At 37.0% G+C, this 23,795-nt stretch overlaps 1 protein-coding gene across 2 annotated transcripts in view; it reads left to right on the forward strand.

The window, feature by feature from the left end:
• Positions 1–23,795, forward strand: part of LOC116583895 (probable ubiquitin carboxyl-terminal hydrolase FAF-X) — a 138,436-nt gene that overhangs the window by 67,653 nt on the left and 46,988 nt on the right. For both annotated transcript variants that reach the window (XM_032331881.1, XM_032331882.1), the window contains exons 22-26: positions 5,553–5,683; positions 5,862–6,140; positions 9,780–9,905; positions 10,888–11,013; positions 11,463–11,632. In XM_032331881.1, the coding sequence (XP_032187772.1) occupies positions 5,553–5,683; positions 5,862–6,140; positions 9,780–9,905; positions 10,888–11,013; positions 11,463–11,632 (832 nt within the window). The remainder of the gene's footprint in view (positions 1–5,552; positions 5,684–5,861; positions 6,141–9,779; positions 9,906–10,887; positions 11,014–11,462; positions 11,633–23,795) is intronic.

Below are 23,795 nucleotides of genomic sequence, written 5' to 3' on the forward strand. Positions count from 1 at the left end.
CTCTGACAAATAAATAAAATCTTTAAAAAAAAAAAAAAAAAAGGCATTGTTACGGGGCTCCTGGGTGGCTGAGTGGGTTAAAGCCTCTGCCTTCGGCTCGGCTCAGGTCATGATCCCAGGGTCCTGGGATCGAGCCCCACATTGGGCTCTCTGCTCAACGGGGAGCCTGCTTCCTCCTCTCTCTCTGCCTGCCTTTCTGCCTACTTTTGATCTCTGTCTGTCAAATAAATAAAAAAAAATTTTTTTTAAAGAAAATAAAGCATTGTTGGACCTCATAAGTTAAATTTATTAACATCAAGTCTGTAGCAGAAGCTACATTTCTAAACTTTTCAGTGTTTGGTTACAGTAGAGAAACTTTCTTGTTCAAAGTAGTTTTATTCTCAACCATGTGCTTTAAAAATCAGAGTTGAGCTTTATTACTGTGAAGCCATTGAACTATCATGTAGTAGGGCAATTTAAGATACCCAGGTTCTACTTCCAACATAAAGTCATAAAACTGATGTTGTTAAATCCATAAAAGTGAATGGTTTACTACTGGCACTGCTGCTTTAATAATACATGATAAATTCACATGTTTTCCACGGAATACTTACTGATGAATAATATAATGAATGAAAGATTGCCCAAGGGGTTTAAACATAACAAATTTTCATAAATTTATTTTCATAAATCTTTCCTCTTAAGTCTTTTTGTGTTCCCGAAATAACATTGAATAATATAATGAATGAAAGATTGCCCAAGGGGTTTAAACATAACAAATTTTCATAAATTTATTTTCATAAATCTTTCCTCTTAAGTCTTTTTGTGTTCCCGAAATAACATTACTACAGTGAGTTGTAACACATTCCACCACTAAATTAATGTTCTCTCATATTCTTTGAAAATGCTTTCATCTATAGTTCTTTTGTGCAGATGATTACTTTTTTTTTTTTGAGAGAGAGAGAGAGTAAGCATGAGCAGGGGGAGAGGCAGAAGAAGATGCATACTCCCTGCTGAGCAGGGAGCAAGGAGCCAAGCACCAGGCTTATCCCAGGACCCTGGGATCATGACCTGAGCTGAAGGCGGATGCTTAACTGACTGAGGCACCCAAGCGCCTTGCAGAATAGTACTCCTGCTGTACTCCCTGAAAAGTTGACATTGGTTAAGCCTAAACAACTACTGAGCCACATTGATATCTATCAGCTCATCATAGGCTAAGCAAAAAATACTCAAAATTCATTGCTTTTGTTGTTTTATTATTGTGGCGAAATATAAATAATAAAATGTATTTAAAGTATAACTCCATAGCATTAGTTATGTCCTCAGAGTTCTTTCTGTCCTTATGCCTCTATTACCACTATTTCCAGTTTCTTGTTTTTTAGTAGACTGTTACATTGTTTCTAACCCTCTCAATTCCTAAGGAGTTTTTCTTATTAAAAATATTTATTTTCTCTGGATACATTTCTGAGGCTGCTGCACTCAGTCATGGTTTAATGACCTCAAAAGAGTTAAATGGCATTTATATCTTAGCCAGCAAATGAACTTATTTTCTTGCTCCAGTTCTAGAGTCAGTCATTTACTTGAAGTTTCCTGTAGTGTTAAATGGTATTCAGAACCTAAGATACAAGTACAAAGTATCCATTGCTGTTCCTTTCTCCTTGAAGTAAACAGAAATTATATGTTCTTATACATATAAAGCCACAACAGTATCTCCAGTTGCAGTCTAATCTACAGCCTTCCTTATGCTTTCTCCTCCTCAGTATTTTAGACTTACTTACCTGAGTGAAAAACCTTGTTTGACATTGCCTTTGATATGTGTGCTTATTTGTCTGTGTTACCACCCTTTTCCATATACTGTACTTTAGTAAACCTACTTTCCAGTTTCTTGAGTCCAAGCTATTGTTCTACATAAAATTTAAGCTGGTAACTTTGTGTTTAGATCCTGTTTTGGATATATATTAAATGTTCTAGAAATGAAAAAAAGAATTACTCCCTAGATAGCTTTGAGGTAAGACATTTGATTAGAACTAAAGCTCTGAAATGGAAAAGACTTCCAAAAAGTAGTCATACAATGTACTGGAACCATTGAAGACTGAGGCACTGTGAGACTAGGAATAATTGTTTACTTTTAATTTTTTCTATTTTTTTAAGAAGATTTCATTTATTTATTTGACAGAGAGATCACAAGTAGACAGAGAGGCAGGTGGGGGGGTGGAGGAAAGCAGGCTCCCTGCTGAGCAGAGAGCCCAGTGCAGGACTTGGTCCCAGGACCCTGAGATCATGACGTGGGCTGAAGGCAGAAGCTTAACCTACTGAACCACCAGGCGCCCCTCTTCTATTTTTTAAACTTTAATTTTTCTTGATACATAGTTGATACACAGTGTTTCCTTAGTTTCAGGCATACAATATAGTGATTCAACAACTATACATATACCGTCCTTATGGTAGGTAGAAAGTACCTACCATCTGTCGTCATATTTCAGTCCCATTATTTCAGTCCCATTGATTATGTATGTATTCCTTATGGAGTACCTTTTATTCCAGTAATTATTCATTTCGTACTGGAAATACAAGTCATCCACAGCCTCTACCCTGGTGGTGGGACTCATTTGGCCTTAAAATATTTAGCCAACCGGTGATTACAGCAGCTCTCAGTAAGAATCAGAATTTCAATGCCTGATTGGCTTAGTTGATGAAACATCTTCCTTCAGGTCATAATCTCAAGAGTCCTGGGATCAAGCCCCACATCAAGCTCCCTGCTCAGCAGGGAGTCTGCTTCTCCCTCTGCCGCTCCCTGTTTGTGCTCTCTTTCTCTGTCTCTGACAAATAAATAAAATCTTTAAAAAAATAAAATTAGAATTTAGCATCCTTATCTTTGTGATCCTCTCACAACACTTTTGAACAGCAATCAAATTGTGGAGATCCTTGGGAAGATCAAAAGCAAGTCCTTTGAACTTGGATTTTTACATTTTACATTTTACAAAATGTGCTTGTGCAGCACTATGGGTATCGCTCAGAATCACACCTATTTGTGAGGGAACCATACTTTTCTGGGCCAGTTTATATACCTGCTCCTTCACATCATCAGGCCTAATTTCAGCTGTAGCCACCAGGAGTGTGCATGCCACCACCCCTGATGACGGCAGTCAGGCAAAAAAGCATTGTCGTCTTTTCCATTAAAAAAATTTTTTTTAATCTTTTTTGTCCTGTTATAAAACCCACTCTTTATAACGCAATAATTTTAAAGCTACATGGAATGATACAAAGCACTTCCAGGGGCATCTAGATGGTTCAGTTGGTTAAGTGCCTGCCTTTGGCTTAGGTCATGGTCTCAGAGTCCTAGGATCCAGCCCCGCGTCGGGTTTCTCCCCACTGTTCTTGCTTACTCTCTTGCCATCTCTCTTAAATAGATGATAAATAAAATCTTAAAAAAAAAAAAAAAAGAAGAAGAAGAAGAAGAACTTCCAGTACTCTTCCATGTTCAGTAATGATTAACATTTTAGCATATTTGCTGTATCATTATTTATATAATAATTTTCTAACTACCTGAGAAAAAGTTACACACACCTATACCTTTTTACCTGAACCTCTCAGTGTTTCTTAAGCACAAGAACATTGGCTTACATAATAGCCTCCTCTTTCCAGCCTCTGGTAGCCACATTCTCCTTTGTTTCTTTTGAGTCTGACTTCTCCAGATAACCCCATATAAGTTGATTCATGCACTGTTTGTCTTTATATGACTGGCTTATTTCATTTAGCATGAGGATATATTCATCCATGTTACCGTATTATCAGAATTGAATTACTTTTTAAGGCTGAATGTATATGTTGCTGTATTGTAAATCACAGTTTTGTCTTCCATTCATCAGGTAGTAGACATGTTGTTTCCAATATTATGATTAATGCTGCTGTGAACATTTTTTGTTTTGAACAGTTTTATGGGGCTTTTTGGATACATACCAGGGGATATACATACATGCTGGATGATTTAGTAAGTCCATTGAGGCTTTTGGATACATAGTGCTGGATGACTTAGTAACTCCCATGTTTAACAATATTGGGGAACTGCCAAATTGTTTTCCACATTGGCAGCATTCTTAGTCCCACAAGTAAAGTATAAGGGGCCGAGTTTTTCCACTTTTAATTGATACTTATTACTGTTTTTGAATTATTGTCATGCTAATTGTGGTAGAGGATCATCTTAACTGAGGTTTTCCGTTTGCATTTCCTTGATGACTAATAGTGTTAAAGTGTTTCTTCATGGGCTTACCAGCCATTTTGTATCTTTGGAGAAATGTCTGTTATATCCTTTGCTTACTTTTAAAATTTTTTGTTTTTGTTTTTTTATTGAATTTTAAATGTTACAGTACTTTACTTACTTTTGAAGTTTCTTTTTTTTTATTTAATTTTAAATGGTACAGTACATTCAGGTATAAATCCTTTATCAGATACACAACTACAAATATTCCTTCCTATCTTGTACATTTTCTTTTTTTCCCCCCTTTTTAAAAAAGATTTTATTTATTTGAGAGAGAACAGAAGCATGGTGATGGGCAGGGGAAAGATTAGGCCCTCTGCTCAAGCCTGACACAGGGCTCAGTCCTGGGGCTCCAGGATCATGACCCCAATCCGAAGGCAGTCGCTCAACCAACTGAGCCACCCAGGCGCCCCTTCTTTTTATTTTCTAAGTTTACTTTTATACACAAAAGATTAATATTGATGTAGTCCAGTTAAACTGTTTCTCCTCTTGTCACATTTGCTTTTAGCATCATATGTAAGAAATTATTGTGTAATCTAAGATTATGAAGATTTACTATGTTTTTCTTTTGAGAGATTATCTTTTTAGTTGTATCTCTTCATTTTTTGTAAATCTCACATCTTTGTACAAAAGGAAAATGCATAGCTCTTTTGCTGTTAGATATATATTAGGAAAGTTGTCTCTTTTAAATAGTACTGCAGGTTTTTAAAAGCCAAAAACAAATGGTTTAGGGAGCCTGGGTGGCTCAGTGGGTTAAAGCCTCTGCCTTCGGCTCGGGTCCCAAGGTCCTGGGATCGAGCCCCGCATCGGGCTCTCTGCTCAGCGGAGAACCTGCTTCCCTTCCTCTCTCTGCCTGCCTTTCTGCCTACTTGTGATCTCTGTCTTTCAAATAGGTAAATAAAATCTTTAAAAAAAAAAAAAATGGTTTATCATAGGGGGCAAATAATTGAGAACTTGGTGGCAGGAGCTTGTTTATGTTTGTTTATGTTTCAGAAGAACTACTACTCAGTGTTGTGCAGTTTTGGGTTTTTGTTTTGGTTTTTGTGGTTTTTATCTGTCTCTAGTAGGGAAGGAAGAATAGTTGATTTGAGGTCTCTGGATAGCAAACTGTTCCCTTCATGTTTTAGGTTGACTGTTAAAGAACCTTAGCTGATCATTAACTAGTTCAGGTCTGGTTATAGTTTAAGAGTTGATCTTAGAACTCACCTTAATGGATATTTATTGATGATGTTCTATAATTAATACTCTTAAGTACATTAAATGTAAAATAGTAATATATGATTTACATTTTACTGTAACTGTGTTTTCTTTGCAGATAGCACAACAGTAGAAAAATTAAGAGCTCTTTGTTTGGATCCTGCAAAACTTGGAGAAAATAACCTTGGACCGGCTCTTGAATCACTTTTCTTTGGTCCTTCTGCCTCCCAAGTGCTATACCTAACAGAGGTTCATTTTATTTTTTTTTTCAAAACTAATTTTTACATCATATGGTAATATAAAAAATATGCATAAGAATGTAATCTTATTTAAGAATTTTTTAGTATTGATGATAAAGGAAATAAGTTATTTTTAAAAATTTTTAACATCTTTTAATACAGCCCCCTTCCCTTTTCTTTTTTTCCAGGTTGTTTATGCCTTGCTAATGCCTGCTAGTGCACCTTTGGCAGATGATTCCTCTGACTTTCAGTTTCACTTCTTGAAAAGTGGTGGCTTACCTCTTGTACTGAGTATGTTAACAAGAAATACCTTCCTGCCAAATACAGACACAGAAACTCGAAGGGGTGCTTACCTCAATGGTCTTAAGATAGCCAAACTATTGTTAACTGCCATAGGCTATGGCCATGTTCGAGCTGTAGCAGAAGCTTGTCAGCCAGTTGTAGAAGGTGCAGATCCCATAACACCGGTAATAAAAATTTTTAAATCATTAATAAGGTTTATGGTTGACATGTAATTTTTAAACTTTAAACTACTTAGTGATTCTTAAGTAGAGAATATAAGTTCGGTTACATTTGCATTGAAATGTAAACAGTGATTACACTGACCTCATAGGGCGCCTGTTCCCTAAGTCAGTTTGAGTTTCAGTTGTTTAAGTGTCAAAAACTCATCTGAACCTTTTATTAACTGATACCTGAAAGATGAATAGAGATAGATGGTAATAAAAAAAAGATTTAATTGGTGTGTTACCCATCTCTTCTCCCACTATGACAAATATAACCACCAAAATTGACAAGAACTTTTCTCAGCCATGGTATCCTCCTAATGAACATCGCTGAATATTCTCAGGATATACTGAGATTGATGCAAGGATTGAGTGTGTCATTCACTTTACACTAAATTTTAGTTTATTTTATTTAGCTTTATTAAGTTACTCGCTAGAGATAAAATGCTTTAAGGATATAGATTTTTTTTAGAAACAGGTTGGTTTTTCATCTCAGAAATTTGAATAATGATTGGACATTCGATACTTAGAATTACCATTAATTAGGTAGGATAATTGTTTTGTGGGTTTGTTTCAAAAAAGAGTCATATGCTGAGGTATTTTGAATAAAATACAATGTCTCGGATTTTCGTCCAATGTAATTCTGGGGAGATAGGGTCAGACTGTGTGAGCTGAAGAGGGAGTGAAAAAATCTCACATTTTATTGATAATTATAAAAGCTAGATAATAAATTCTTTAGGGTAATTTATATTCTTCTCTACTTTTTTTTCCTTCTCTCTTTTGTATAATTTTTCAATTTTCTACTAATAAGGTTAAAAGAAAAATGCAGGTTGTACGGCAAATTTTAGTATTTATTTATTTGAGATAGAGCAAGAATGAGAGAGAGTGAGCACAAGCGGGGTGAAGGGAAAAGGGAGAAACAGACTCCCTGCTGAGCAGGGAACCTGATGCAGATCCCAGAACTTCAGGATCATGATCTGAGCTGAAGTCAGACACTTAAGTGACTGAGCACTCAGGCACCCTTGCAAATTTTATTTTATTTTATTTTTTTTTTTTTTAAGATTTTATTTATTTATTTGACAGACAGAAATCACAAGTAGGCAGAGAAGCAGGCAGAGAGAGAGAAGGGGAAACAGGCTCCTGCTGAGCAGAGAGCCCTATGTGGGGCTCGATCCCAGGATCCTGAGACCATGACCTGAGCCAAAGGCCGAGACTTAATCCACTGAGCCACCCAGGCGCCCCCACCCTTGCAAATTTTAAAAAGAAAATTACAATGCTCCATTTTCACTTCCAGGTTTAATGTTTAAATTGTGCATGTCCATGTTTAATGGGCAAATATGTCAAACTCTAATGTTCTGATCACCATATTGTATCATTTAGTCATCAATATTAGACATATTTGTGGGTTACTCTTACTTAAAAATCCACACATATTTGTGGATTACTCTTACTACCTATTTTGTAAGTGAAAACCAATATCTAAAGACATGAACTATTTTGATCTCGATAATAAAATGACCTGAAATTTCAACTCTGTGAAGAGGCAGGCTGACTCTAAAACTGTACTTTCCACGACTTCGGGTTTTTATTTGAAATTTCATTTTAGAGGCACTATGCAATTAGACTTCCAAGCATTTATTTAAGTAATTAATATGTATATATAATAAATAATACATTAAGTAAAAATGAAAGCAGGATCTGATTTGAGGTTAGAGACCGTAAGTATTTTACCTAGTCATTCTGCTTTGGCCACCTTTGTGTCTGTAGAAACAACTTCACAAACCCTTGAGTTTCTTTTTTTTTTATTTATTTATTAGACAAAAAGAGATCACAAGCAGGCAGAGAGGCAGACAGAGAGAGAGGGGGAAGCAGGCCTCCCGCTGAGCAGAGAGCCAGATGTGGGACTTGATCCAGGAGCCTGAGATCATGACCTGAGCCAAAGGCAGAGGCCCAACCCACTGAGCCACCCAGGCACCCCAACCCTTGAATTTCTTAAAATTCCTCTTTTTAAGAGAGTGCATGGGTGGCTCAGTGGGTTAAGCCACTGCCTTCGGCTCAGGTCATGATCTCGGGGTCCTGGGATCGAACCCCCACATCGGGCTCTTTGCTCAGCGGGGAGCCTGCTTCTCTCTCTCTGCCTGTCTCTCTGCCTACCTGTGATCTTTCTCTGTCATATAAATAAATAAAAGCTTTTTTAAAAAAATTCCTTTTTTTAAAAATATATATGTAGATTTTTTTGTAAGAGAGAGCAAGCAGGAGTTGGGGAGAGGGAGAGGGAGAGAGAATCTCAGGCAGACTTCATGCCCAGCACAGAGCCTAGTGAGGCTCTTGACCTTACAATCGTGAATTAAGCCAAAATCACTTAACCAGCTGATCCAACCAGGTGCCCCTAAAAATATTTCTTAATAAAACTTTATTGTGAGGGGACGCCTGGGTGGCTCAGAGGGTTAGGCCTCTGCCTTCAGCTCAGGTCATGGTCCCAGGGTTCTGGGATCGAGCCCTGCATCGGGCTCTCTGCTCAGTAAGGAGCCTGCTTCTCCTTCTCTCTGCCTGCTACTCTATTTGTGATCTGTCTCTCTGTCAAATAAATAAATAAAATCTTTAAAAAAAAAAAAAACTTTATTGTGAAAGAGAATGGGGTGAAGATGATGTAGAAATTTTAGCATGTTGGGAGGAGAAACATTATAGAGCACACATAGCACAAGTACCTTTGAATAAAATGAGGAACATCTTAAAGACTGAAAGGGGGCACACCCGGATGGCTCAGTGGGTTAAAGCTTCTGCCTTCAGCTCAGGTCATGATCCAGGGTCCTGGGATGGAGCCTCACATCCAGCTCTCTGCTCAGCAGGGAGCCTGCTTCCACCTCTCTCTCTATCTGCCTGCCTCTCTGCCAACTTGTGATCCTTGCCTGTCAAAAAAAAAAAAGACTGAAAGGGAAGGAATTGAGTTCTAAATTTAAAGATTATAGGATAAGAAATTAAAGGTGTATTTTTTTGGTGTACCTCATTTTTTTCAATGATACCATGACAGGAATAGCCAGGAGGGCTGGGGAAAGAATTTACCTGGAAACACGTTCAGAGCTGTGTGATTTATCTTCTTCATTTGAAAGTGAACTCAGTTGTGGAGACAGTATTAAATTCATCTGAACAAGATGGGACCAGGGAGGGAGACAAACCATAAAAGACTTTTAATGTCAGGAAACAAACAAGGGGTTGTGGGAGGCGTGGGGAGGAATAGGGTGGTTGGGTGATGGACATTGGAAAGGGTATGTGCTGTGAATTATTTAAGCCTAAATATTCACAGACCTGTACCCCTGGGGCAAATAATAAATTCCATGTTAATTTTAAAAAATTCATCTGAAAGTGGACATTGCAGTAGAATATTGTCACTCCAGAAGGTATCTAAGAGAAGTCTACAGTGTTGGCAATCTGAAATGCTTTTTCTGCGGATTACCATAAATCGTGCAGTGCATATGTAGAAGGATTACATCCTCAAGAGAGTGGTGATGGATGAGGACCAGAGGGTTAAGGTTATATTATGCAAAATTTTTTGAAAATATGCTTATGGTTTTTACTTCCAAATAAAAATGTTAACTTTTACAGATTAACCAAGTTACTCATGATCAAGCAGTGGTGCTACAAAATGCCCTTCAGATTATTCCAAACCCATCATCTGAGTGCATGCTTAGAAATGTATCCATACGTCTTGCCCAGCAAATATCTGATGAGGTTAGTATCAAACTGAAGAGTCTTGCGCAGAGTCTGGGTTGGTTTATTTTTTGTTATTTTTGATATAGTATCTACGTATTCATAAATAAATGAAGATTCTCACAATCTAGGACCAGATATTCTGAGACCATAAGCCTCGATTTTATTTCAGCTTAAGTTTCATAAAATTCTGCTATTAGTGTTATCTATTAATATTCATACTTTAGAAAGTACTTTTTAAACAGGCTATTTGAGATACAATTAATATTGCATGAACTAGGTCAAAATAAAACATATGATGAGTTTAAAGTAATGGTACAGTCAAGAAAACAACATTTTCATCAATCCCAGAAGTTTTCTGCTCCTGGCTATAAGCAACCACTTCTCTGCGTTTGTCATTATAGAATAGTTCTCTTTTCTTAAATTTTGCAAAATGGGATCATATTGTGTACTTTTTATGTCTGAGTTATTCCAGTCAGCATGATTTTAGAATTTTTCAATCACCTACCTGTGTGTGGTTTATTCCATTTTAAATGTTTCTACCTTTTATGGTTATCTTCCTTGTTCTGTTCATAGACGTTAGAATTATTTCATTTTTTTACTATCAGGAATAAAACTGTTTACTTTGAAAATTCACCAAATCACTTGTGCTTTGGTCAGCTGACTTTTTTCTTACCTGTGTAAACCATAGGAATTGAATGACTGGGTAACTTGGTTTTCCTGTGTTTTAACAAATCTTAAGAAAAATATCTATAGAGCCATATTAGATCTTAACCTGAAGCATATTTAGGCTGTAGCTGATAGTTTTACTTCATCTGCATATATCTTATGACTTGAGGTGAAGATTTGAAAAAAAATGTGACAAAGGCTACTTGAGATATTAAAGACGGTGCAGAGCATATTTGTGGTAAAAGCCATTTATACTACTTTCACAAAGAGAAATGTTTTCTGATAACTTCACTTAATATTTTGTCAGCATTTTTAAGTATTCATTTTCTTTCAGGCTTCAAGATACATGCCCGATACTTGTGTAATTAGAGCTATACAAAAAATCATCTGGGCATCAGGATGTGGGGCATTAGATTTGGTATTTAGCCCAAATGAAGAAATCACAAAAATTTATGACATGGTAAGAATTATTACAAAACTGTATTCCTTTTATATAAAGGTTAATTGTGCACTAAATTTTCATCATCTCTGCTATCCTTTAAAGACCAGGTCATTTGTATCTATTAGTTTTTGGGTTATTTTGTTTAGTTGTTTTTTTAATTTTATTCACCTGACAAAAACCATGCTGCATGTTCACGTGATCACGGGGAGGGACAAGAAGAGAGGGAGAAGCCACCTCCGGCCTGAGCAGGGAGCTTGATGTGGGTGGGACTCAGTCCCAGGACCCTGGGATCATGACCTAACTCGAAGGTAGATGCTTAACCACTGAATCACCCAGGCATCCCTGGATCTTTTAGTTTAAAGTAAATATACAGCTGTAAGATAATAATATATCATTTTATTTTGAAAATAAAACACTTCAGTGTATTTTAAATTAATGAGTAATTTATTTTGATTCTAACTTTACAGACCCTCACTGCAAGCATTGAGCCAGACATGGAGGATGAACAGGTTTGCTGTGAAGCATTGGAAGTGATGACACTATGTTTTGCTCTAATTCCAACAGCCTTGGATGCACTTAGTAAAGAAAAAGCCTGGCAGACATTTATCATTGACTTATTATTGCACTGTCCCAGCAAGTAAGTGATTTTTTTAATCTAGAAGAAGACTGACCTTACTCATTTCAACAGAAAGGAATATTTTGATCATAATTTATCTTAGAAGTCAAATAAGGAAACCTTTTGGTTTTCTACATAGTACTTTGATATTTAGGAAACTTACATTTAACATGTTTGACTTAACCTAAGTGGACAGTTCAGTGGCCTTAAGAACTTTTATAAAGTGTCATGCAGTCAACACTATCTCCTAAATTTTTCATTATCCAGACAAAATTTTTTAAATGAAAATACCCATTTTCCAAACCTTCCACCCATTCGTTACCTCTGATCTATGTACTATCGCTGTTTACTTGCCTATTACAAGTAACTCACATAAAAGGAATCACATAGTATTAGTCCTTTTGTGCTTGGATTGTTTCATATAGCATAATATTTTCAAAGTTCATCCATGTTGTAGCATATTGCAGAATTTCCTTCCTTTAAAGCTGAATGATCAGTAGATAATTGATGTACATACAATGTTTTTGCTTACACAGTTCATCTGTTGATGGATACTTGGCTTGATGGATACTGCTGCTATGATAATTGCTGTGAACCCAGATATCTGTTTGAGTAACCGTTCTCAATTCTTTTGAGAATATGCCTTGGAAATAGATACTACTTGGTAATTCTATGTTAACCTTTTTTGAGGTTCACAAAACTGAGTTGCACAATGACACAGTATATTATATTGCCATAAGCAATGTATAAGGGTTCTAGTTTCCTCCATATCCTTTCCCATGCTTGTTATTTTTTTAACTTTCTTTAAGGTAGTAGCCCTCCCATTAGATACTATGTAACATTTTATGATGTTTGGGTTTTTATTTCTGTATGTGGTGTTGAGCATTTTTTCATGAACTTATCTTTTGTTTAGTGTGGCAAAATGTCTTTTAAGTCCATTTTTAGGAGCACCTCTATTGTTCGGTTGAGCATGTGCCTTCAGCTGAGGTCATGATCCCATGCATCGAGCCAGAGCCTGGCATGTGGTTCCCTGCTCAGCTGTTCTCCCTCTTCATCCTCCGTCTTCTTGGAACTTGTTGGTTCTTCCTCTTCATCCTCCTCCCACATCCCATGTTCACTTGCTCTCAAATGAATAAATAAAATCTGTTAAATAATCAATTCATTTTGAAACTGGATTGTTTATATGAATTTTAGAATAGGCTTTCCCTATTTCAGCAGTAAACACCATTGGAATTTTGGGAGAGATTACATTATATCTGTTGATCATTTGGTGGTATTGACATTTTAATGTGAAGCCTTTCAGTGCATCAACACATATTCTTTTATTTAGGTCTTCCATTTCTTTCAACACAGTTGCTCCTTCTTAGTTATGTTTATTTATTCTTATTTATCCTTTTGCTACTATGATAGGTAGTATTTTTTTCTAATTTCTTAATTATTTTTTAATTGGTTCATTGCTACTATATTATGTAGAAAGACAAGTGATTTTGTGTATTGATTTTGTACTTGACAGTTTTGCCAAATTCATGGTCTTTATCAACTTTTCAGGATTTTATCAGTATATGAAATCATGTCTCTTCCAACTAGAGATGGTTTAACTTCCATCCCCCCAATTTTTGTCTTTCATTTGCCTTTTCTTTGCTTTACGTTCTTCTATGCATTGAATAGAAAAGATGATAACAGACATCCTTCTCTTGTTCCTGATAGAGAAAGCGTTTAGTCTCTCATCATTGAGTAGATAGTAAGTCAAAGCTTTACATATAGGATCTTTATCCTGTTGAGATTTTCTTTTTATTCTTTAAGTGATGAAATTCTAGAACCTAGGTGAGGTTCGGTGGGCTGAGGTCCAGAGCCGATGACCAAGAAAGAATTCTTGAGACATCTTTGGTGCAAAATGGTGGTTTATTAAAGCACAGGGACAGGACCCGTAGGCAGGAAGAGCTGCTGCCCCGGGTTGTGAGGGATGGCATGTTATATACCTTGCGGTTGGGGGAAGGTGAAGGGAAGGGATGGGAGGTTTCAACAGAATTTTCACATGTTAAGGAGGTGTCACACTCCTGCTATCAATCATCTTTGTTAATGAGATTTAGGACATTTGTAAGCCAAGAGAGACTCCTGTCTTGCAGGATTGTGATCCCTGTAAGTTAACTATTTGTTCATGGCAGTCAGGGCTGCCTGAGGGATGCTACACATATGACTGAGGGGAGCAGATGGAGATGGGGTGCAAGGTGCCACCTTTTGCTTTGTCTTCAGCCAGCCTCGTGCTCCCTCATCATAAGTGTTTTTATCATGAAAAGGTTGGAATTTGTTTAAGTTTTTTCCTGAATCAATTGAGGTGGTCACAGAGTTTTTTTCCTTAATCATATTTATGTGATGTGTCAAAAATTGTTTGGTTTTTTAAGATTTTATTTATTTGACACAGAGAGAGGGATAGAGCTCATAAGCAGTGGGAGAGGCAGGCAGAGAGAGAGAAAGAAGCAGGCTCCCTGATAAGCAAGGAGCCAGACATATGGCTTCAGCCCCAGAATTCTGGGATCATGAGCTGAGCTGAAGGCAGCCACTCAGCCAAATGAGCCAGCCACTCAGGCACCCTTCAAAAACAGTTCTATTAAAATAAAAATAAATTTATTACAATACACTGATTTATATGTTGAAAATCTCACATTATTAGGATAAATCTTACTTGGTCATTTGGTATAATATCTGCAATATACTTAAAATTTTGGTTAATGTTTTGTTGAGGAATTTTAATATTTTTATTATTGTAAAAAAAATGTAACACTAAATTTCTGAACTGATAGTTATGGATTAAATATAATTATATCATTTCAAGAAGCTCTGGAATTATTTAATCTTGCAGAAGTGAAACAATATACTCACTAATCTAAATTACCCACCCATGGCATCACGAGTTCTCCTCTTTGGTACATACCTTTTTATTCTCTGTTCCTGTGATTTTGACTACTTCAGGTACTTTATATGATTGGAATCATAAAATATTTTTCTTTATGTCACTGGGATAGTTGCTTAGCATGAGGTTGTGGAGGTTTTTCCATATTGTAGCATGTGACAGGGTTTCCCCCTTTTTAAGACTGCATAAAATTCCTCTCTATGTATTATCATATATTCTTTATTTATGTGGTGATAGACATTTGTGTTGCTTCTGTCTCTTAGCTATTTGAACAATTTGGTGATTAATGTGGGTGTTCAGACATCTCTTCAAGAAACTATTTTGAGGGCGCCTGGGTGGCTCAGTGGGTTAAGCCGCTGCCTTCGGCTCGGGTCATGATCTCAGGGTCCTGGGATCGAGTTCCGCATCGGGCTCTTTGCTCAGCAGGGAGCCTGCTTCCCTCTCTCTCTCTCTGCCTGCCTCTCTGACTACTTGTGATTTCTCTCTGTCAAATAAATAAATAAAATCTTTAAAAAAAAAAAAAAAAGAAACTATTTTGAATTCTTTTGCATATATACCCAGAAGTGGGATTGCTGGGATCATAGTGATGAGGGAGCAGGAGGCTGGCTGAGGACAGAGCAGAAGCTGGCGCCTCGCACCCCCCTCTCCACCCGCTCCCCTCCATACTATGTGTGGCATTCCTCAGGCACCCCTGACTGCCATAAAACGATAAATAGTTAACTTGCAGAGATCACAATCCTGCAAGACAGGAATCTCCCTTGCTCTACAGAGATCTAAACAGGGAGGTTACCTTATCAATAGCACAAATTTCCAGAGGCAAATAACTCTCAGTTTCTGATGCTCTAATGTCTCCTTCCCCATCATAAACTGGAGGAGGCTGAGGTAGAAGGGAAGGTAAATGATAGCAGGATCATAACACCCCACCAAGAATCTCCCAACTATCTTGATGTTAATGGCTGACCTAAAGACATTGTTCAAGCCATAAGGGCACCTTGTAGGCCCTCTTTAACATATGAAAACTCCGCTGACACCTCCCTTCCCCTCACCTTCCCCCAACCGCAAGGTATATAACATGCCATCTCTCACAACCCAGGGCAGCAGCTCTTCCTGCCCACGGGTCCTGTCCCTGTGCTTTAATAAACCACCATTTTGCACCAAAGATGTCTCAAGAATTCTTTCTTGGTCATCCGCTCCGGACTTCAGCCCACCGAACCTCACCTAGGTTCTAGAACTTCATCAATAGTTAATTCTGGGGGCGCCTGGGTGGCTCAGTGGGTTAAAGCCTCTGCCTTCAGCTCAGGTCATGATCCCAGGGTCCTGGGATCGAGCCCCATGTCAGGCTCTCTGCTCCGCAGCTTCCTCCCCTCTCTCTCTCTGCCTCTCTCTGCCTACTTGTGATTTCTGTCTCTCTGTCAAATAAATAAAATCTTTAAAAAAAAAATTTAAAATAATAGTTAATTCTGTTCTTAATATTTTGAGGAATCTCGGTACTCTTTTCCATAGTCACTGCACCATTTTACATTTCCCCCAACAATGCACAAGGGTTCCAGTTTTTCCACATGTTTGATGACACCTATTGTTTTGATAGGTGGGTGCATCCTACCGGGTGCAAAGTAGCATCTCATTGTGTTTTGATTTACATTTCACTTACGAGCTTTTCATATGCTTGTTGGCCCTTCTGAGAATATTTGTATTTCTATTCTTAAGGGGTTATTGGTCTTTTTTATATAGTATCATTATCTGACTTTGTTGTCATCATGATTCTGGCGTTATGGAATAAATTTCTGTAAATTCTCCCTTCAAATTGCTTACAAAAAATAACTGATTTGTTCTCATTCTTCTGTAGTAGTATTCACCACTAACCCTTTTCAACTCCTAGGCTTTTTTTTTTTTTTTTTTTTTTTTAATTCTTAAGTAAGCTTCCCTACCCCTTAACCTCCACCCCACCCTCCCATGTAGGGCTTGAACTCAGCAACCCACAGATCAAGACGCTTCACTTAACTGAGCCAGCCAGGAGCCTCACTCCTAGGCTTTTTTTTTTTTTTGGAGGGGAGGGATGTTTCTTGATAACTGTTGTAGTTACTTCATTGTTAGAAATCTGTTCATTGATTTATCATCTAATTTTTACAATCTCTTCTCCTTACCTTTAATTTGCTATTCTAATTTAATTTGCTATTAAGTACTTTTCTGTCTGAAATTATAATCATTTGAATTATCCCTTCCCTAGATTTCTTTTGGTTTTTGTATATAATGTCTTCTCCAACATTTTAATTTTAATCTGTCTTCAATATGGGTTGAAAATAAAAATATATTTATAAAAAATTAATTTAAAAATTTATAAAAAATAAAAATATATTTTTAAAGTATATACTAGGCTGTAACATGTTTATATGCTTTGACTATGTATTTTTTAGTGTATTTAGACCTTTGAGTTTGAATATTATTAATATCTTTGTATTATTGGCTCCCACATTTCTGCTTGGATTTTGTTCATTTTCTCATGTTCTTGATTCTTTCTCCTTCACTTTTTTCTGCCTTTTCTTTCTATATTTTTCTTTTAAGTAAATAAAACTGTGTAACTTCTTTCTAGATTTCCTATACAGAGCTTATCTACACCAGTGGTTTTTCCCAGAATTTGTAAATTGCTCATAAGTATTAAAATTATCACTGGAAAAGGACTAGCAGAAAGTTTCCTTGATGCGCATTATAATTTTGAAGAAAATTTATTTCTGAAAAAGCAGATACAGAATCTTTAAATATTGTACATTGATCTATATATTTTTTTTTTAATTTCCTCAGCTTTACTGAGGTGTACTTGATAAATCAAAGATGTGTATACATAAGATGTACCAATGTGATTTTCTTCGGTATGTACATTGTGACATAATTACTGCAGTCAAGGTAATCAGTGTATCCTTTGCTTTATGTAGTTGATTTTTTGCATAGTGAGGACATTTACGATCATCTGTCAGCAGATTTTAAGAACACAGTAGGTTATTAAGGATAGTTACCAAATTGTATGTTATTTTTCCAAAAAAAATTGTTAAAAGAAAATTTTGTGCCTTGACCATCATTTTCCCAGCCACCATTGTACTCTCTGGTTTTAAGTATGAGTGTTTTATATTCCACATTTAAGTGAGATTAAGCAGTTGTTGTCTTTTTGGGTCTAGCTTATTAATACACTTGGCCTCTTGTGCTCCAGGTTCATCCATGGTATCACAAATGGCAAGACAACTTCTTTTTAAGAGGCGAGCTATACTCCATTGTATATGTCTATCATATTTTTCTTATATAGGCATCCATCATCAACATATCCTTAGATTGTTTCCATGTCTTGACTATTGTGAAAATGCTTCAGTGATCATGAGAATGTAAATATTTCTTCAAGATACTGATTTTATTCAATTGGATATATATCCAGAATTGGGATGCTGGATGATGTGTTTTATTTTTAGTGTTTTAAGGAATCTTCATAATGTTTTCCATAACAAATATACAAATTTACATTCCTACAAACATTGTACAAGGGTTCTCTTTTATCCACATTGTTGTAAACACTTGGTATGGTGACTTTTTTGAAAATAGCCATCGTAACAGGTCTGAGATGATAACCTGTTTTGGTTGGATTTTTACTTCCTAATGATGAATCACATTGTTCTCACATACCAATTCACTATTTATATATTTATTTGAAAAAGATGTCTGATTGGGTCCTTTCCCCTTTTTAGGTACTTAATTATTTTGCTGTTGAGCTGCCTCAGTTTATATTTTGAATATAAACCTCTCACCAGAAGCATATTTTGGAAATATATTCTCTCATTCTGTGGGTTGTCTTTTCATTCTGTTGGGTTTTTTTGCTGTGTAGAAGCTCTTTAGTTTGATGCAGTCCTCTTTGTTTTTTCTTTTGTTGATGGTTCTTTTGATGTCATACCAAAAAATCAGTTCAGAAGACCCATATCAAAAGCTTTTTCTCAAGGTGTCTGGTGGGTCAGTGGGTTAAGTAATCCACTTACTTAAGTGGGATCCATCCTGCGTCTGGCTCCCTGCTTGGCGAGGAGGTTGCTTCTCCCTCCTTCTCTGCCTGCCATTCCTCTGCTTCTGTGCTCACTCTTGTTCCCTCTCTTTCTTTCTCTGTCAAATAGCTAAAATATTTTTTTGAATTTTTTTTATTTTTTTTTCCCCCAAGATTTTTTGTTTGTTTATTTGGCAGGGAGAGGCACATAGCAAAGAGGGAACACAACCTGGAAGAGGGAGAAGCAGGCTTCCTGCCGAGCAAGGAGCCTGACCTAGGGCCCTATCCCAGGACTCTAGGATCATGACGTGAGCAAAAGGCTTAACCACTGAGCCACCAAGGCATCTAAGGGTCTATTATTTGAGAGACACAGCACAAGCAGGCGGAGTGGTAGAAGGATTGGGAAAAGGAGGCTCCTTGCTGAGCACAGAGCTTGATCCCATGACCCTGAAATCATGACCTGAGCTGAAGGCAGACACTTAATCAGCAGAGCCTGCTGGGGACCTGTCTCTGTTTTCTTATTAAGTTTAAGACTTTAATTCATTTTAGACTGATTTTTATGTGTGGTGTGAAATAAGGGTCCTTTTCATTATTATGCATGTGTATTTTCAATTTCCCCAACACCATTTCTTGAAGAAACCTTACTTACTTTCCTTTGGCACCCTTCTCAAAGACAAGTTGCCATAAAATGAATGGCTTTATTTCTGAGATGTCAGTTCTGTCCATATCATATGTATGTAGACTCTGTGTAAGTAATATAGTGTTGATTACTGTACCTTTTTAGTACAGTTTGAAATCAAGAAGCATGATGTCTCCATCTTTGTTCTTAAATCAGGATTGCTTTGGTCATTAGAGGTATTTTGTGGCACCATATGAATATATGATTGTTTTTCTGTTTCTGCGAGCATGCCATTAGTATTTTAATAAGGACTGTGTATTGAAGTGGATTTGGGTTCCAGTGGACATTTTAGCCATATTAGTACTCCTAATCCATCGATATGAGATGCCTTTCTTTAACTTCATCAGTGTTAAAATTTTCAGTGTTCAAGTCCAACATCTCTAAGTTTATTCTAGGCTTATTCTTAATTCTTCTGTTAATATTGTTAACAGAATTGTTTTCTTAATCCCAGTGTGGGGCTTTTTGATGGTTCTTTGTGTACAGAAATGAAGTTTTTGTACTTGGATTTTGTATTCTGTAACTTTATTTTTAACATATTTTTGTTGCATTTTAGGATTTTCTACACATGTCATTGATAGTCAGTTTTAGTTCTCTGAATCAGTCTTATGTCTTGCCTAAGTGCTCTAGAAATAATTCCTACTTCTGTGTTAATAGAAGTGGTGAGAATGGGTATCCTTACCTTATACTGGGTATTAGAGGGAAAGTTTTCAGATTTCATCATTGATTATAACGTTAACTGTGGGCTTTTCACATTGCATTGTATTGAGGTAAGTTCCTTCTGTTTATTTTGAAGGTTTAATCATAAATAGATCTCTGACATTACCAAATCATTTTTTTGAGGCATTGAGATAATCGTTGTACTACTATTCCTTTTTGTAAATGTGATGAATGACATTGACTAATTAGTGTATGTTAAGTTATCCTTTTGTTCCAGGATTAACTCCCACAAAGTCATGAAGTCTAATCTTTTTATTTTATTTTATTTTTAATGATTTTAGTTATTTATTTGAGAGAGAGAGAGAAAGCATGAGAGGAGAAAGGTCAGCGGGAGAAGCAGACACCCTGCCCAGCAGGGAGCCCTATGTGGGTCTCAATCCCAGGACCCTGGAATCATGACCTGAGCCAAAGGCAGTTGCCCAACCACCTGAAGTGCCCCTGTCTAATCCTTTTTATGTCCTCTTGAATTTTATTTGTTATTACTGTATTGGGGATTTTTGCATCTGTCTTCATCAGGGATATTGGCCTATCGTTTTCTTTTCCTAAAATCTTTTTAGTTAGCTTCCTAACTATGCTGCCTTCAAAAAAGCAGTTTGGGAGTGTATCCACATACTGTATTTTTCAGAACACTTGAAAAAGGATAGGTGTTGGGACACCTGGGTGACTCAGGTCAGAGAAGTGTCTGCTTTTGACTCAGGTGATAATCCCAGGGTCCTGGGATCAAATCCTGTATTGGGCTTCGTGCTTAGTAGCCAGTTGGCTTCTCCCTCTTCCTGTGCCATGTCCCTGCTTACACTGTCTCACTCACACTCTCTCTCAAATAAATAAATTTTTTTCTTTTTCGTTTTTAAATATTTTATTTATATATTTGACAGACGGAGATCACAGGTAGGCAGAAAAGCAGGCAGAGAGAGGAGGAAGCAGGCCCCCCACTGAGCAGAGAGCCTGATGCAAGGCTCAATCCCAGGACCCTGAGATCATGACCGGAGCCAGAGGCAGATGCTTTAACCCAGAGCCACCCAGGCGCACCTTTTTTCTTCTTTTTTAAGGGACGGGTATTAGGACCTGGGTCTCAGTTGGTTAGGTATACAAGTCTTGATTTCAGTTCAGTTCATAATATCAGGGTCATCAGATCCAGCCCTTCACCAGGCTCCATGCTAGTCATGCAGCGTGCTTATTAACATTCTCTCTCCCCTCTTCTCTAAATAAATGAATAAAAAGAATGAGGCGCCTAAGTGGCTCAGCCAGTCAGCATCCAACTCTTGATTTCAGTTCCAGTCATGATCTCAGAATCATGAAGATTGAGCCCCCACCACATCAGGGTCTGGGCTCAGAGCAGTCTGCTTGAAATTCTTTGTCCCTATGCCCCTCCCCCAAGCACTCTCTCTAAATAAATAAATATATATATAAATAAAGTCTTTTAAAATTTTAAAAAGATAGGTATTAACTTCCTGTAAGTGGTAAAAATTACCCATGAAGCTATCTGTTGCGGCTTTGTATTCGTTCAGAGTTTTCACTTACTAATTCATGATTCTTACTTGTTACTGGTCTGTTTTTCTTTCTTGATTCAGGTTTGTTAGATTGTTTCTAGGAAATTACCGAAATTTTTTTGACACTTGCTGGTCTAATATTATAACCCTATATTTTTTCATAACAATTATTTCTGATCCTTTTTATTTCTGAGGCATCCATTATAATGTTTCCTCTTTAATTTCTGATTTTATTTGAGTCTTCTGTTTTTCTTAATCTAGGAAAGGGTTTCTGAATTTTAAATTTCCCTTTTATATTGCTTTTCCTGCATCCCTCAGGTTAGGTATGTTATGCTTTCATTTTCTCAAAATATTCTTTAAGTTCCCTCTTTTTTACTCTCTTTAACTTAATAGTTGCTCAGAAGTATATTATTTTGTTTCTGTGTATGTGTGAATTTTCCTGTTTTCTACTTTCATTGCATTGTAGTTGAAAGAGCTACTTAGAATGACTTTTAGCTTCTTGAATTTAAGACTTCTTTTGTGACCTTACATGTAGTTCATTCAGGATTATGTCCCTTAAGATGCACTTAAGGAGAAGGTATATTCTGCTGCTAGATAAAAAGTTCTGAATTCTGCTAGGTAAAAAATTCCGAAAATATGTCTGTTAGATCCACTTAGTCTGTAGTGTTGTTCAGTTCTGCTTTTTTCTTATTAATTTGCTGACCGAATAATCCATTCGTAAAAGTGGAGTGTTATGAGTCTGTTTCTCTTAGTATATTGCACTGTATTTGTACTTTCAAATCTTTGAGTATTTATTTTATGCATTTAGGGGCTTTGATGTTGGGTGAATATAACTGTTACATCTTTGTAAGAATTGTTGAATTGACCTTTTATCAGTATCCAGTATCCTTTTTGGTTTCTTGTAACAGTTTTTGACTTACTGCTGTTTTGTCTGTTCATTTCTGCTCTCTTTTAGTTACCATTTGCACGGAACATCTTTATTCTTCTCTTCACTGTCAGCCAAAGACACTCTCTTATAGATACCATATGGTGGGATCTTGTTTTTTATATCTTTTTTATTTTTTTTTTCTATTTTATTATGTTTTATATTTTTATTGCAGCCATAATTCCCTTATAATAAGTAGTTGATAGAAAATGGAATGTGACATTACTTAAAACTACATCAAATTCACAGAAGCTGAACATCACAGGCATGTGAGTGTACTCTTGCCACAAAGTGTCTTGACTTCCCAAGTACTTTTAAGTTTTAGCTATGAAGGTCAGTTACCAGAGCCAGATTTGTTCTTTTAATAAGATTTTTTTTTTAAGATTATTTATTTATTGGGGCGCCTGGGTGGCTCAGTGGGTTAAGCCTCTGCCTTCGGCTCAGGTCATGATCTCAGGGTCCTGGGATCGAGTCCCGCATCGGGCTCTCTGCTCAGCGGGGAGCCTGCTTCCTCCTCTCTCTCTGCCTGCCTCTCTGCCTACTTGTGATCTCTCTCTGTCAAATAAATAAATAAAATCTTTAAAAAAAAAAAAGAAAGATTATTTATTTATTTATTTATTTGACAGAGAGAAATTACAAGTAGATGGAGAGGCAGGCAGAGAGAGAGGGGGAAGCAGGCTCCCTGCTGAGCAGAGAGCCCGAGGCGGGACTCGATCCCAGGACCCTGAGATCATGACCTGAGCTGAAGGCAGCGGCCTAACCCACTGAGCCACCCAGGCGCCCCAGATTTGTTCTTTCAATGTCCATGCATTCAGAGAGTCTCTAATATCTTTCTGGGCCTATTCATTTGCAGATAGGAATTGAAATTGTAACTGGGTTCCTTAGTGGTGCCCATCTTCATTTGCTATCCAGTTTCTTTGAGACAAAATTGTGACTTTCAGCAGGTCTATGTAGATGAAGAAGTTCCATGTGGATGAGAGCACATCCTCACGCTTTTTCTTTTCATCTCCTCAGGATCCAGCTTGGTCTGAGGCCATGGGTCCAGAACATCTCACCTTTGCTTCTCCAGTTTCCAGCTCCATGTTCAGTTCTTTCCTGGTGGCTACCTGGTGCCCACTCTTCATTTTATTTTTAATCTGTTTGTTTGCTCAGTGTTTTCTTACTAGCAAATTTAGGCCATTTTGGATTCAAAGTAATTATTAAAAGATACAAAATTACTTTTGCCTTTTTGTAAATTGTTCTGTACTTTTTTTCTTCCTCTTTGCTGTTCTGCTTTGTGATCTCATTTTTTTGTAGTGAAATTTTTCATTTGTCTTTATCTATTATATATCCACTAGAAGTTTTTTCTTTGTCATTACCATGAGATAAGTATCTTGCATCAGGGACACCTGGGTGGCTCAGTGGGTTAAGCCTCTGTCTTCAGCTCAGGTCATGATCTCAGGGTCCTGGG

This window comes from Mustela erminea, chromosome Y (genome assembly GCF_009829155.1).
Source record: "Mustela erminea isolate mMusErm1 chromosome Y, mMusErm1.Pri, whole genome shotgun sequence".
NCBI lineage: Eukaryota > Metazoa > Chordata > Mammalia > Carnivora > Mustelidae > Mustela > Mustela erminea.